This window comes from Photinus pyralis, unplaced genomic scaffold (genome assembly GCF_008802855.1).
Source record: "Photinus pyralis isolate 1611_PpyrPB1 unplaced genomic scaffold, Ppyr1.3 Ppyr1.4_LG1, whole genome shotgun sequence".
Lineage (NCBI taxonomy): Eukaryota > Metazoa > Arthropoda > Insecta > Coleoptera > Lampyridae > Photinus > Photinus pyralis.
In genome coordinates, this window is record NW_022170249.1 from 58,344,631 (window position 1) to 58,361,326 (window position 16,696).

The window sequence follows — 16,696 nt, forward strand, 5'->3', positions numbered from 1 at the left end:
TACCTACTCGATTGCAAACCGCAATTATTGGTTTCAATTACCTACCTTGTTCACTTAAGTTAACCAAATACTGATACAGGCGAAACCATTTACCACAGGCTTTCAGAAAGAGAGCTCCAGCAATAAGACATACAGATGGAATGTACAAACCTACAAAAATAATCATTATCACATTTTATCAAAGAGCGAAAAACACACCAATTGAAATGAATCTATCTGACGAAGGCAATAAATAAAAAAAATAACTTTGATGAAATCGCTCCAGTAAATTATTCAAACTTCTAAAAATGCTCTCCAAAACACGCCCGGTGGACAAAAAATTTCCATGACGACTTCTATGATCGGAGACGCCCTCTAGTGTAAGCGCCTGAATGCCAAATCTATGAAACAAACCGTGATTTCCATTTGGTATCTAATAATGAAAAGGTAAAAATATGTTAATTGTTTTCGCCGCTTACCCCAGTAGCTTGCGTAAACACCATATACATCATTGTTTCAAATGCGTAAGACCAATCTTTCATTGGTTGACGATAATTCCGATTTTCGCGATTTTTGAAGCTATGCATGATTCCCTCCTTGGCACACATTCTGGTGGCCAAATTAAATAAATCCAGATTTGGCAATTGACCATTTAATCCTTCCACTTTGATATCCATTCTTCCTGTAACAAATAATAAAATGTAATTTAGGCTGTGCGGCACTGAACACCAAAGATGTAGTACTCAGACCAATGGTAACACATAAATCTACCAAAGCAGTATGAGTGTCATAATGTGAACTGAATCGTAAAATATCAATAATAGAGTAGATTGCCTCGAGTTATTTGCAGAGATAGGGAAACAACACTTATTTGAATAAGCACTGCACCGCAACTGCATTCTGATAAGGTCTTCAAAGCAGAACACATTTGTTTCATTGACTTTTTCATTATCATTTTCAGATTTCACAGTTATCACCGGTTTCTTCTCTACTGCACGGTTTATTTGGACAAGCATAGTTAATTATGTACAACATATTATTGCGAAGTGGTTACTCATAAGATGCCAAATCAAGTCATCAATAACAAAATGGAAACTGTCTAATCATCAAAAATCCGATACAATCCTGTCATATTAGTCCACCCCAGCCTAAACAGCTCTAAAATAATTTATTTAAAAAAAAATTAGTTCCCGATCCAAACCAGGTTTTTCATGCAGATGGAATGATGGAAACATAACCTTAAATTTTCCGAGAAAAACTGGAAAAACTATTTTTTTCGTTTTCTATTCTTATTTGTGCAAAAAAAGTCGTAGAGGTTTGAAATTTGAAGAAAAAATAGCTTGTTTTACGATTAAAAAATTAGATAATTTTTTTGGACGGGATAGTTAAGCTTTTTCCGAGATTTCATGATATTCGAAAAAAACCTTTTTTTTCAGGGGAATGAAAAATCTATATTTTGCATCGTACACAGTTGTTCCATGTAGCAAAATTTTCATGAGGACTTATATTTTCATAATCAAAAATAAAAAATACTACTTATTCCAATATAAACATTTTGAGAAAATCGCCAAAACCTGGGAAAACATTTTTAAGGCATACACGGTTTTTGACATAATAAATAGCTTTTTTTTACAACGAAATTAACGTATTGGATCCGCGCTAATAAAGATTTTTCGAAATCTGTCTTCTCTCTTTTCTTTAATGTTGCTAAAATTCCTTGTGCAGAACTACTTTAATTAAAACATGTTTATTATTTCTGTTTTCTGCATTTTTACCACAATAAAAGCAATTTGAAGAAAAATCGAATTCTTTTGCTTGCTGAACAATTTGTTTTTGGTCACTGACTCTTCTTCCTCCCTGTTTGGCAGCAGATGCGATTGCACTAGGCCTGTCGATCGTTAATTTGCAGGAATTATGAATAAGTCTCATTAAGTTTATTCCAGGTTGTATATCTCATTATATCATTTCTTGCTTTGGCCAATACAACTAACATTTCTATTGCAGATATTTCAAGTTTTTCAACCTGCCAGCGCAATTGCAGCAGCTGTAAAACATGCAGGACGAAGAGTCAGTGAAGAAAAACAAATTGTTCAGGAAGCAAAAGAATTCGATTTAACTTGGAATTGCGTTTATTGCGGTAAAAATGAGGAAAAAAGAAATAATAAAGATGTTTTAATTAAAACAGTTGAGCATAAGGGGAAAATATTTTAACAACATTACAGAGAAGAAAGAAGAAATCTTTATTAGCGCGGATCCAACACGTTGATTTAGTTGTACAAAATAGTCATTTATCATGTCAAAAACGGTGTACTTATATCTTAAAACTGTTTTTCGAGTTTTTGATGATTTTCTCAACATTTTTCCACTGGGTATATCTTTTGTTTTTGAAACTTTTTTAAGCAGATATAAGAATACAAAACAAAATAACAGTTTTTTCCGGTTTTTCTCGGAAAGTTTGAGGTTATGGGAAAATAGTGCAGATATAAAAGTTGTTTATTTTTTTATTACTTTTACGAAAATATTGCATTACTTTTGAATTAAACATTTTCGCCTCAAATTAGTTTTGTCATAAATTGCAAAATACCACTTTCCACTCCTTTCAACCCCTGGAATTTCACCCGCGGAAAATGTCAGCTGTTTTAATTATTTTTTCCCACATTGTAATCATTGCACCTACATGAAAAACCCGGTTTGAGCCGGTAACTAATTTTGTTGTCAAAAAATATTATATAGCCAGGACTATACAGGGTGTCTTAAATTAAGTAGGGTACCTAACATGGCTATCTTTGTTATTATTATACTTACAGATTCGGTTAAATTGGCAAAGTTGTGTAGTTTTTGATGCTAATGGATATTCCGATATTTTGAAAACTGTAATTCGTTTCGTAGATAATTGGAAAAAAATGAAAATCGCCATTTTCAAAAAGTTCAAATATCAAGGAGCGCTATCGTTTCAAATAAAAGTTGCAAGATGCAATGGGATAAATTCAATGGATGTAAAAAAAATTTCAAAATGGCGGTTTTCGAGATATTGGCATCACCTCCCTTATTTTAAATGGACGCCATATTGGATTTTTACGACACCCAATAAAGAAAAAAATTATAAAACCGGTGATACTAAACACTTGACATTTCATTTGGAAATCAACCTTGCATTTTTACCTCGAAGTTTACAATATATTTCTTATGGCAATAATTCCATGGTCATGTCGTTAGTGACTATGTAAGACAATAAACGAACGAATTTGGTTTCAATCACAAACAACCAGAGAATTATTGCCATAAGAAATATATTGTAAACTTCGAGGCAAAAATGCAAGGTTGATTTCCAAATGAAATGCCAAGTGTTTAGTATCACCTGTTTTGTAGTTTTTTTTCTTTATCGAGTGACGTAAAAATCCAATATGGCGTCCATTTAAAATAAGGAAGTTGATGTCAATATCTCGAAAACCACCATGTTGAAAATTTTTTTTTAAAATATCGCATCAAAATATCCATCAGCATCAAAAACTACACAACTTTGCCAATTTAACCTGTAAGTATAATAGTCCAGGAAATAGAGACTGAAAATGGACCATTTCCTGCAAAACGAGAAGTAGTTCCAATTTTTTTTGCATGTCATGAAAGACTATCTGGTGATTAAGAATCCAAGTTTTCGACTCCCCACCCCTTGTGCTTCCCCCGTACCACCCTTAAAACCAAAGAAATTTGGTTGGTTTTTTAGTTTTTCAATCATATCTTTTTATAAGTTCATTTTACAAAAAAATATTGTTATCAGAAATTGTAGACTATAAAATTCTACATAACTTTGATATACACTACTTTTTTGTGAAATGTTTATTAACAGCGATATAGAGCTTCAGAGTTGCTTATATTTTTAAGAACTCTAAAATTTGTATGTAGATGTTTTAACCAAATTTTATACTTTATCTCTATAATTAAGAGTTTTATGAGAAAATATCTTCAACTTATCGTGGCATAAATACCCTTACGCTGCACCCTTACCAAAGGGGATGCATAATAATTCAACTTTCAACCCTTGCTAGTGGGGATATTTGAATCACTGTGAGATTGTAGGGCTTTCTAATATACGTTTGAAACAAAAAATTATTTTCACTTCAGTTCAGCTTCATCCTTCATCCCCCCCCCCTCCCCCCAACCACGGTAGGAATAGATATTTAAGAGGAATAGAAAATATTATGTAATAAGCGTTGTATTCTCTGACTAACTTCACAATCGCCACAAGAGCGTTTAAATATCTATTCTTTCCGCGCGGGGGGGAGAGGGGGAGGGGGGTTAAACTGAACTGAAGTGAGACAATTTTTTCATTTCAAAAGTATATTAGAAAGGGCTATAATCTCACAGTAATTCAAATATCCTCACTAGCAAGGGTTGCAAGTTTCATTATTATGCATCCCCTTTGGTAAGGGTGCAGGGTAGAGGGATTTATACCACGATAAATTCAAGATATTTTCTCATAAAACTCTTAATTATAGTGTAAAAGTATGAAATTTGATTAAAACACCTACATAGAAATTTCAGAATTCTTAAAAATATAACCAACTCTCAAGCTCTATATCTTTTTTAATAAACATTTCACAAAAAAGTAGTGTACATCAAAGTTGTGTAGAATTTTATGGTCTACAATTTCTGATAACAATATTTTTTTCTAAAGTGAACTATTAAAAAGATACGATTGAAAAACTAAGAAACCAACCAAATTTCAGGGGTTTTGGGGGTGGTACGGGGGAAGCACAAGGGGTGGGAGGTCGAAAACTTAGATTCTTAACCACCAGATGACTGTCTACGACATGCAAAAGAAATTGGAACTACTTCTCATTTTGCATGCTAAAACCCTCTATTCCCTGGACTATAATAAATTAAACAACTATAGCAAACGAGCTCCTGGGTATGGCTATAGCATGTGCGAAACCAAATTTTAAACCTGATGTTAGTTTTGCTTTTATTTAAAGTGTATATGTATGAAATTTCATTTGAATGCCTCCATAAATAAGCTGCGCATGCGCAAAACCAAATTTTGAAACTGATGTTAAATTTACTTTTATTCCAAGTGGCTATGTATCAAATTTCATTTAAATACCTTCATAAATAAGAAAGTTTGCAATTCGGTCTGTAAATGGTCGAGATGCGCAAAGGGCACTGTGAATGCTGATCGATTAGGTTCAACTTTTGAAATTGTGTTTTATATGGCTAAAGCTATGCGCATATTGAATTTCATGCAATTCGGTTCATAACTAACGGAGATGTCAAAAGGGCCTACTTTATTTTTTGGGCTACATTTCCAATTCACGAACTCCGATCTACAAATTTGATAAAGAATCCACCTGCAAAATTTCATCGTTATCGGTACATTCGTTTATGAGTTATCGTGCTAACGGACGGACGGACAGACACAACAAAATTATAAACTCGCTAGGAGCTCGTTAATAACAACAAAGATAGCCATGTTATCCTACTCAATAGCCACCCTGTATATGTAAGAACAAGTATTTACACATTTTGCAAAATTGTATCGATTTAGAACTTACCTATATTGACAACTTGGAACTCCAAATTAATGGCTGCTTGAATAGCACCACCACGTCCCCGCAAATCGCCATGGTCTAATATACCTTGATGGCCGCATACTACATTATGGTACGCTTCCAACCATGCCTGAACACCTAACTGCTCATGTTCTGTGATTAAAAAGATAATATCCTTCGACCAATACTTCTGTCCTACAGATCTTAGAGGTTAATTAAGTAATGCAACATGAAAGCACGTACTATTGGCATGTTTCGCAAAGGCCAGCATAATTGCAACTGACGACGCCGTACTTGGATGAATATTACTTGGAGGTCTATATGGGACGCTCATCACCAGCGATTCTGTACTGCCAGCTCTTGCCGCACGAAGAATCCCATAAACATTCTTCCCGCTGTATTTGATCTACACCAAGACTAAGTATTATTTTAATTGCACACGTAACTTACATTGGCCTTTCCTAAGGGATAATTCAATGTAAAGTTGTGAGTGTAAGTATCTAAACCAATCTGTTGAAATTTTGCCAAAATCCAAGGGTAGGGAATCGAATTTTCGTACATTTTCATTTCATCCTGCAACTCATCGAAATACTGTTTCGCGGAGCTCTCATCTCGAAATTCGGATTTCACCAGGCCAGGTAGTAGCGCATTTTCGGAAAAGTATGTGCCTGCGTTTAAAGGAGTATATGCGAGTAGGCAGAACCATATCACACCACCTACATACATTAATATGGTGATTTTTGAATAATATTTTATTATTATTTTTGTTATTTTGCCCTGACCCGCGCTAGGATCAGTTAAAATCCCCATTACTTCTCAAAAAGATAAACGGATACACAATTAAACATTACACCATAACCTAACAATTATTAGATGCGCATGCGATGATTGCAATGTTGCCTCGATCGATAGTTTGCATGCAACAATCTGCGAAAACAAATTTTAATACCTACAGGGTGCTTCAAACTTGCACGTTCGACTATGGCAATTCGATTAACCAAAGATTTAATATAAATCTCAAACGTTTACCAATTTGACATACCTAAGGCCCGAAAAATTTAGTTGAATAATTTTGAATATTAGTCAATCCACTGTCTGAATTTGGGCATTTCAATAATTATTTGTTCAACTAGAGAAGAAAGGGGAGTTTGTGTGTTAATTGAAGGAAAGTGAAAAACACTTTCTTCTTAAGTTTTACACATAATTTTTTCGGAAACTACAATTAAAATTGAAAAATTATCGTATTAATTAATAAAACGGCCACTTTCCGGGAACCAGCTGCCTATTATAGTGATGTAAGTATGAATGATTGAAACCCATTGAGGGATTACAGCGTAGAACAACGTTCTGGTGGATTACGATTGTAATTATTTACCTATTAATTATAATTTTTAAGCGATCAACACCCTAAAACTAACATTATGTATGTACCTACCAACAATAAAAATAAATAAATAATATTCTTTCAAAAAAATACTCCTTCAGCATGTACCTAAGCGATTGTGGAAGTGTTCTCTGGGTAACAAATACTGGATAAACTCCTGTATTATATGTATGTTTAAACATTGAAAACTGAGTCCTTTAAATGATTAAGGTTCAAAGATGAGCTATAATTTAATCCGCTAACAGGAAAGAAAAGTGGGTCATTCCATTCATAAAATGATAACAAAAACAATGAATGAATAATTACAGACATTATTATGTAATTGCCCTTACAATAAGATCTAACATTGAACTTTCATGCCAATATACTTGGTGATATTCAAATTAAGTACCTGCCTGATTAAATCAGTAGGTAGCTCAATAATTTAGGTAGGTATTGGTGGAACGTTTTAACTTTAAAGTAAATGTTAAAGGAATTTATTTATTTAACGAATTACAAAACTAATTAACGAAAGACCATCATTAACGATAGTATAGGTACATACACTTCCTCTTAGAATCGGCAGGTTTATGTATATCGCATTTTAGTTGTATCTGTGAGTGCTAAATGTTTAAAGTCATTTCTAGATGACGGATTAGTGTATATTGCTAATCGTTTGCTACAGAACATCCAATGGAAGTGTAAATTAATTTTTTGCGCGATCGGTCATTTCGACTATTTACCATGTGTGTTTCCATGACAGTAAGTGGAATTTACCAGTTGCTATGATTACGACGACGCCAAAATTACTTACCGATCTAAAAACAGAACAGCAAAAATACTTACCGACGCCTTTTTAAAAACAATCAGTTCAATGTTAACAGTCTTACATTACATTTAATCTTTAATTATTGTTACATTAAACTTACAATTTGTGCTGATGTTTCCTATAGAAAGAACACGTTCTTCATTTAAACCTGAAGCAATAGAGATCAATGTGTTTGAAGATGTGCTTTCGTTTTTCTTAATACATTCCAATTACAATTTTGTTCTGTAAAATCTTCAACATACCATTCGGCCACCGGCGAATACCTCGCTCATAAAGTCATAACGGAAGTGCAAAGCTAGCAAACTACATCAGACACATGCACAAGAAATTATTAATTTCAGTTTTGACAAATAAACTGGTTACCTAGTGATGCACACCATACCACTTCGATCATTTCAATTTATTCTGCTCGTTAATTTCTTAGTGCATATTTATATTGGTTGCATAATTTTAATTTCGATCGCGCAATAGTATATTGAAAGACAAGTGTTACAATGCGACCTATTGTAATACGACTATTTTGTGGCACGAGTGGCGTAGCGAAGCGGAGCCACGAGTGTCCACAAGATAGGAGTATTACAATAAAGCATTGTAACACGTGTTTTTCATACTATTTTTGCTATTTCGGGGCTTTAATTTAATTAAAAAGTAATTATGAAAAACTACAGGAAACTTTAGAATTAATATGTCTTAAGTTGGCAACACCATTTTCGTTGACAAATTTTAAGTTGGCAGCGTAGATAAGCACAACACTGACATTTGGAAACTTTAAATTCCGTGAATGTGTAATTTTTTATTCGTAGATAAATTTTTTTATGGTTGATGTGTAAACTGCTGATTTGGAATGTATTAAGTTCTTCGTGTACCAAAAATCAAGGAAAACATAAATTTTACGTAATTTGATTTCACATGCATCTGATGATTTGACGTTGACGTCTTGGCGAACTGCCAACTTAGAGATGAAAAGTTACCAAAAACAATGTTACAATGGAACTCATTGAAACACTGTTTTTGCCGAAAACAGTTGCACAAAATTCTCATTGTAACACCGAAATAGAAAAAATTATTTTTCTATTTCGGTGTCACAATGATGATTTTGTACAACTGTTTTCGGCCGAAAACAGTTGTACAAAGACAGTGATTATAGTCGTTTTTTTTGGTAACTCATTTCTTAAGTTGGCAGTTACTAGTTAGTACAAGTAGGTACTTCGTTGGGTACTTCCATGTTTGAACTTCAAAATGTCAAGTCTTACTACGCTGCCAACCTAAAACTTAACGGCATAAAAAGTGTTCCCAACATAAAACATGTTAGTTCTAATGTTCTCTATAGTTTCTGATAATGATTTTTTTAATTAAATTAAAGCACCGAAATAGAAAAAATAGTATGAAAAACGCGTGTTACAATGCTTTATTGTAATACGACTATCTTGTGGCACGAGTGGCGACGCGAAGCGTCGCCACTCGTGCCACAAGATAGTCGTATTACAATAGGTCGCATTGTAAACACTTGTCTTTCAATATACTATTAATAAGCACGTCGAACGTTAATGGTTACCGTTCTCAGACAATAATTGGAGTCGTCGCTTCGCTCCTCCTCCAAACAATTGTCTTCGAACGGTAAAAATCCCTTACCGTTCTCCATACTTAATATACTATTTCGTAAATTAACCAAAAACGATCAGAAATTACGCAATCAAATTCTCTTGAACATTCCGCCTCCTGTTTTACGCAACACCAACTCGCTCCCTTATTATATTACAGTATTAATGTATCCTACCATCTCAAATACTAATACCTAATTAGTACATAGTAACAGTTAAAAAGCTTTCCTCTAAAACATATTATACTGAACCCCTGTAATGATTTGAGCCGAGTTGCTGGCATAGAAGTTTATATATATCGTGCGTGTAACATACCTAGACAGCCGAATGTGGAAGAGGAAATTCTGGATCATAATTACCTTTGGGTTAGGGATCACACTTTCCACTACAAATTGGAATATCTCGAGAATACTCCAATACCACAATGTGTAGCTCTGTGGTAGAGCATTGGACTACACAGCCGGAGGTCGGGCGTTCGAACCTGGGTTGAGGTAAAAATTTTCATCTGTGGCAGGGATCACGATTCCCTTAGATCAGTTTCAAGCATTTTGCCGGCTACTTCGAATTAGGTTTTAAAAAGCATTATGCGGGTCACTCGGTAATTTGGGTGAAAGCCTGTTGGGGGCCCAGAACAAGAGGGACAATAAATAAATAAATAAATAAAAAACAACCAAACAAACAACAAACAAACAAATAAATAAATCTATCTCTCTCACATGTGATGGCGTGGATTTAATCTCTGTACGCTATATTTATGGAATACATATGATCTAAGATATTGTGTGTAGGCACAGAGGGTAATCTGTGGTATTGGTACTGTGATGTACTCAAGCTGACAGCTACCGCGCTCACATAAGCGAGAAAACACGAACTCGGAACACCAAAGCTTATTATCGAAAAGCCGGAACGCACACTTATTGAATTTGAAAAGTAAAAGAAAGTTTATTGAATAGTTGATCAAAAGTAACGTAAAATGAATCAAAAAGCCAAAAGAGTTCCTACAAATTTAGACAGAATACATTTAAAGCCAAAAGAATGCCATGTTCTCCTAGAACTCATCGGACAAAAGAACCGCACTAAAGAAAATTTCGAATCACTGTTCACAAAGTTTAAATATAGAGGGAAAATCTGGACCATAAGAGGTAACTGTGGAAAACCCTAAACACATTTTACATCGCATCTACAATATACAAAGATTAACAATCCGAATAAGTAACTCGTGAATTTGAATAATTTAAATCTGACGTTAATTTAATACACACTTTGATAAGATAAAGAAAGACCAGCTCAAGTAGATGTAAAAGTACCTCCAATCCCTTCCCATTTGTGAAAAACAGCGTTCCGAAGTTTTCTGCAAAAAGTACATAAAACCTTTTCCAATCCGGAAAGTATCTGAAGGTCCTGGATACGGTAACCTTAGGCTAAGTTAGTTATCATTTCGGCATATGCATGTGCCAGGGCGAAAAGGTTTATTACACTCAAAAAAGGCAGATTGGTACATAAAGAATTGAAGTTGCTAATTAGTCTAAATGAGTTTAAACAAACAAATGGAAATTAATAACTGGCCTATCTCAAACAAATCAAAATAGGAATAACATTTACATTGAAAGCAAATAACATCAAATTCAAGAATCATCTTTACCCTGAATTACAAACAGTTGAAGGTGACATAATTTATGAAAAAACGAAATTTTGTAAAATCGTTTTTACTTTTTACCGAAGTTATTTAAAAAGATATTTCACAATAAATGACGCATTCTTATGGCCACTTTTTTCCCTCTATAAGATGCGCTAGTTTTAAGTTTTAAGTCTGACGTTTCAACTCCGGCTAACCATCATCAACTTTATTTTTTCTTATGGAAGTCATTTTTACTTTTTGTGTCATTTGATTGAGCATTTTTTTCTGATTTCAAAACTGTGAACATCACTATTTTAAATATGTATTGTTAAAATATCTTCATTTTTGGTTGGTAAACTTTGTCGTGGGTAGTGTATGTTCGTAGTTTTCTTATTCAAAAATAGTGACATTTATATTTAAAATCAGAAAAAAATGCTTTCTATCAAATGAAAAAAAGTAATATAATCTTGATGATATGGTTAACCGTAGACGAAACGACAAACTTAAAATTTAAAACTAGCATCAGAGGGAAAAAAGCGGACATAATAATGTGTCATTTATTTTGAAATATCTCTTTTCTTTAAATATAACTTCGGTAAAAAATAAAAAAGATTTTGCCAAATTTCGTTTTTTCAGGATATCTCCGAAAGTAGTCGAAATCTTTTCAGTTTCAAAACGGCATTTTGTTAAGTATCAAAATACGCCACTTTGTCAAATTTAAACTACCTACCTATATCTTACAGTTTACGAGATCCCCATGGTAGTCCCCGAATTTGATACATGTATACAAAAAATATAGGTTGTGACACATCCTGCATCCATCAGGAAAATGAATGCAAATAATGGACATTAAGATATATAGGGAGTTGCATTTAACAAATACCAACCATTAGGTAATATCTCAGAAATGGTAGTGCAATTTTTGTTGACAACGCCAGTGGATTCTACATAACAATATATATAAAAAATAGTTTTTACCTTTTTTTATCTTACATTGGTAGCAATAAATAAGATATCAAAAGTCAACTCTTTCGTTTTCACGTGGCATAAAAGTTTCGCAAAAAAGGGGCGAAAACCCCGAGTTTCTAAAACGGCTAAGATACACCACATTCTCATAGCACGCGTCTCTAGTCCGTACAGTGTACCTACCTCAGAGTAGAAATCTTTATTTCTCACTCCAATAAACAAAGCTACCTACTGTATGGCCTAAAGGTAAGTTCATAGCTCTCCGTTCATACGTTTCCGTTTGTCCGTTAGCCAATCAGAAGACAGCAAATATTTAAATTATACGTCGTCCGTTTACGACGGAAAAGTTGGTTGAAGTTGAACATTTACGTTTCCGTTGGTCCGTTTTTAAAAAGAGTGAGGTTATGTTTGGTACGTTAACAGCGTTCGCCTATTCGTTCTTCACGGTAATAATCAGATAGCAACGTATTCTTACTTTCGTACCATTTTTACATACTGAAAATCACGGAGGGTGCAGTACAAAATAAAATTTAGGTTATGCTTATACGTTGCAAATGTACAATGTGGACGGATTGTTATGAACCTTAACAAAATTTTCTATCCGTTTGACGGATCAACGCAACGGATTAACGGAGAACTATGAACCCACCTTAAGGGCCTAAGCTACAAATGTTCTCAAATACAGTGTTGCCAAATGTTTTATCATGGCTTGTAATTATAAACGGCATTGACTGAATATAATTTATGTTAAACACGGCTTTTAATTTGCATCATTACCATAATTTTCAAAGAATAAGAACTTATTGTCTTGTGCACTCATTTTGAATTTAATCAGAAACCAGTTTCGATTGAATAATTGCTAGTTGTTTTCTAGTAAAAGACAGGTTCTGTTCTGTTATTCAAAGGTACAAATCTATAAAATTAAGAACAATTCTCAATGAATCTAGAAAAACCCGTGAATGGAGGAGGTATAGAAAATTGAGTACATCCTGTATAACTGGAATACCTAGGGGAATCCAAACTCGTTTTTCCTATTTGATATACAAAATATGAATGAAAATGTCCCACCACGACGTTTACGCATTCGCACGCAGGCTCCATTCACCTCTTTGATAAACTAATTCAATATGGCTGCATGACAGTGACGTTTGTGTTTACAATTTCTGTGAGCTGGTGAATGTGGAAGTGTAGCACGTTAAAAACGAAATTAAGATCGACATTCGTTCACTTACGTTCAATGTTCCTTTTTTTGAAATAGAGGTGTAGAATTAAGGCCTCGTTACGGTTAAAATGGGCTTTATACACGTGATACGTATTGTAAGAATGATGTTGACCAGATAAGTGCAATTTCTTGACGAAATTTGAATTATTTATGATGCACATCATTTCCCACACAGTGTTCTAGTGATAACCGCTCATCATAACACGTTAGTGTAAGTATTTTCTACAGTCATAAGGATTAATAATGGACAGCTGACATTTAAGTAGAAAGCTCATGGTTTAGATCCGTTTTTGCGACCTAAATACCACTGAAACAGATAACGTTCCTTTTAATCTCGTCCTACTATTTGGTCTTAGCAACATTTTAAGTTTTGTACTTTTCCAAATTTTTATAAATTCCTTTTGTTAATCTTTCATAAACTGGAGGTAGGTATATATTTGTGTTTTAATTAACTTTAAACAAATGTTAATTTCCTATCATTTTTTATTGTTGAGGTCATCAAATATCTGCATAAATAATTTTAATAAACAACCATTAAGATATTGTGTTATTAAATTGACTACTTGCACAACTCATTTAAATGATGTACGTATGGTGGTTCTTACAGATGATGATGCCGACACTGATATCGCCATGGGAACACCAGGCGATAAAGGTAAAGTTCGAGAGGTAGTACGTAGAATTTCTGCCGCCCAAGTTAATCCGGAGAAAGGGGACGAACCGCCAGCCAAACCAAGCACTGCCAGTGAAAGTCTCGGTGAATTACCAACAGAATCATCAGCTACAGGCATGACTGTAATAAGTAGGTTACCTCAGTTTGGTAGTTTCGTAGATTATAGTTCTAGCCAATCGCTGCCTCAAAGCGGCGGTGAGAAAGTCGAAACTGTAACTTTAGAACAAGCTCGTATAGAAGATTATTACGGTCAAACGAAATTTTATCCAAGCTCCGCAGATGTTTTGCAAACACCCACTAAGTCAGAAAAAACATTCCTAAGTTTAGCAGAACCTGGACCTTCTGGACTACAGATTTCTAAAACCAAACCTGTCGCGAAATTACATCTGAAAAAATCCAAAAAGCCACAAACGTCACAAACAGCGAAAAAAAACTTCGTGTGCCCTGTTTGTCAAAAGAGTTTTCAAAACAGAGCAAACTTAGCGAAACATCAAATAAGCCATAATGGTAATTCGCCACATAAATGTGAACATTGTAAGAAAACTTTTAGTTCAAAGTTTAAGTTAGTTAGGCACGTTTTAATTCATTCTGATAGGAAACCATTCAGTTGTTCAGTTTGTGAACGAACGTTCCATCGAAAAGATCATTTAAAAAATCATATCAAAGTTCATAGTCCAAGTAAAAAGCATTACGTGTGTGAGAAGCATAACTGCAAAAAGGAGTACACGTCTCTAATAAGCTTTAAGAAGCATACAGCTTTGCACGCAGCAGAAGAGGGCAGCTTAGAGTGTCAAATTTGTTCAAAAACATTCGAAACGAAAGATGAGATTTTATACCATTTAAAAATACACGCAGGTAGTAGGGCGGTGAAAAATCCCAACGAAAAGAAATTTACCTGCGACCACTGCGACCGAAAATTCTTTACACGCAAGGATGTCCGCCGTCATCTGGTCGTTCACACGGGCATGCGCGACTTCCTATGTCAATTTTGTCCGCAAAGATTCGGCAGAAAAGACCACTTAGTTAGGCACATAAAAAAATCTCATTCGAAAAATTTACCTCTCGAAGCGCAAACGATTAAAATTGAAATACCCGAATTCAGTATTAAATCGGAACCGTCGGAATCGAGTATTTCAAATCCGGAACGTTACGAGGCCAGCCCCGTCGACTTTCCCGTCAGTACCAAGATCGAGAAAATCGACATCACCGACATCGAGGTCGGCAGTTTATTTTTTCCTCAGGGATTCACCGAATTAAATCCTATCCTACCGTCGACGTCCGAACAATTGCAGTTTCTACCGGGCCCTTCGTCTCAATCCGAATTAAAGGATTTGGGTAGTGGCGTACTGGAGGAGATCGAGACGAGCCCGCCGAGCGAGTTGATCGAAGAAAGATCTGCTGGTCCCCTAAATCCGCAATTATTAGAAGAACCCGTCTTATCGGACACTGAAATTATGAGACTGTTACAAACAACTGAAGATAAAAATTTACCGTTGCCCGGTTTTAGTCAAACGTTTCAATCGCAACCACCGCCGCCACCTCCTCCACAGTAAATCGCTAGTAAATTAAATTTTCAAGTTGTTATAATTCGTCGCTTATTATAAATTTTATTGTTGAGTACATGTTTATAAATACTGAACTTATATTTAAGATATTTCAGTTGTGTTCCCAAAGAGTATTTTTAAACTTGTAACCTACAAAGAATTATTGGTGCTATAAAATTATATCGTAGATAAATTATAATTATTTCGAACATATAAAAAAGAACTTAGTTTTATCTATGTATACATAATATATATATTTTTTTAGATATTAATCCGTTTTAAAGTTCATCACTTACACCATCTTAGTACAAAAAAGTTTTATCAGTATTCTGCTGTACCTAACTAAGATTTAAAAAAGAAATGTTGTTATAGCCTTGTTTATTGCCGTTCTAGCAGAACACTAATAAAATTCATTCCCCATTGTTCCATGTTAAAATTAATGAAGAATCTACCTCATTGCAACAATCATTGCTGTACAATCAGCTAGTCATAGATTAAGTGAGTAACGATATTAGTATCATATATTTTTAATAATCCATGGTTTGTATAGGTATGTAATCAAAACAAAATATGTACAGGTAATATATTTTTATACAAAATATAGTATTATTTACAATTGAACTTGTTTCGTAATTAAACATTGTACAACACTGGTTTAAAGCAATAAATGTGTTCTCTCTAAACTTCTAATTGCTCTAGCTAGAAAGAGAATGACAATTATGTACATCTCCCATAAGTTTATGTACAATAATGTGTCAAAAATCAAACTAATGTGTTCTAAGTTTGTTATAGATTTTAATCTCATTTTATTGAGCAACATAAACGATGATTGAACATAAACCTCGCCTACTATACAGGGTGTCCCAACAAGCTAAGTCAATTGTGTAATACATTTGTAAATTCAATGAATTTGTTATTAGTAAAATATATTTGATTTTATACGACTATTGATTAGCAGAAGTAAGCCCATCAAACAGTTTTTTAATTTAACACTGCTTAGAAAGTGAACGAATTCCAAAAATCAATTTTTCTAATTCCTCATAATTTTAAACTTTTTTCTATTATTGTGCTTGTAATCCCAATTTAAATTTTATATTTAAACTTTTCCATGGCGCTCTCTTTCTGAAAACTAAAATTACTCACACCCGCGAAAAATAAAACTACTACTACAAAAAACGTATTTCATAAAAAAATTACATGTTACGGGGAGTGGGATTTTTCCATTTTCACTGTGGGGACTCTTAAACCATAACGGATACAAAACAGCGTAAATAGGGAAAGTTATGCTTATTAATTTTCCTTTTCAAAGTTTCTTGTCGCTCTACAAATGGCGAAGTTATAGTAAAAAAAAAACA

The 16,696-nt window shown here is 34.0% G+C and overlaps 3 protein-coding genes across 3 annotated transcripts in view; 2 read left to right on the forward strand and 1 right to left on the reverse strand.

The window, feature by feature from the left end:
* The window catches only part of LOC116158809 (uncharacterized protein K02A2.6-like), a 217,487-nt gene that overhangs the window by 20,295 nt on the left and 180,496 nt on the right, over window positions 1-16,696 (forward strand). The gene's annotated exons all lie outside the window — the stretch shown is intronic.
* On the reverse strand, window positions 22-6,410 carry LOC116158820 (glycosylphosphatidylinositol anchor attachment 1 protein). Its single transcript, XM_031471666.1, has 6 exons — window positions 5,976-6,410; window positions 5,769-5,931; window positions 5,529-5,720; window positions 459-661; window positions 199-412; window positions 22-150 (listed from the first exon to the last, which is right to left on the reverse strand). Exons 1-6 carry the CDS (start codon window positions 6,333-6,335, stop codon window positions 38-40), a joined length of 1,245 nt encoding a protein of 414 aa, XP_031327526.1. The 5' UTR covers window positions 6,336-6,410; the 3' UTR covers window positions 22-37.
* On the forward strand, window positions 13,013-16,285 carry LOC116158813 (zinc finger protein PLAG1-like). The gene is made up of 2 exons (XM_031471659.1): window positions 13,013-13,335; window positions 13,732-16,285. The coding sequence occupies exon 2, from the start codon at window positions 13,758-13,760 to the stop codon at window positions 15,348-15,350; it is 1,593 nt and encodes a 530-aa protein (XP_031327519.1). The 5' UTR covers window positions 13,013-13,335; window positions 13,732-13,757; the 3' UTR covers window positions 15,351-16,285.

Excerpts from the sequence above, each read along its gene's own strand:
- LOC116158813 (XM_031471659.1), top strand. The coding sequence starts at position 13,758 with ATGGGAACACCAGGCGATAAAGGTAAAGTTCGAGAGGTAGTACGTAGA.
- LOC116158820 (XM_031471666.1), bottom strand. The coding sequence starts at position 6,335 with ATGGGGATTTTAACTGATCCTAGCGCGGGTCAGGGCAAAATAACAAAA. Across the intron at positions 662-5,528 it reads GTTCCAAGTTGTCAATATAG|GAAGAATGGATATCAAAGTG; the intron begins GTAAGTTCTAAA and ends TATTTGTTACAG. Across the intron at positions 413-458 it reads TGTTTACGCAAGCTACTGGG|ATACCAAATGGAAATCACGG; the intron begins GTAAGCGGCGAA and ends TTTCATTATTAG.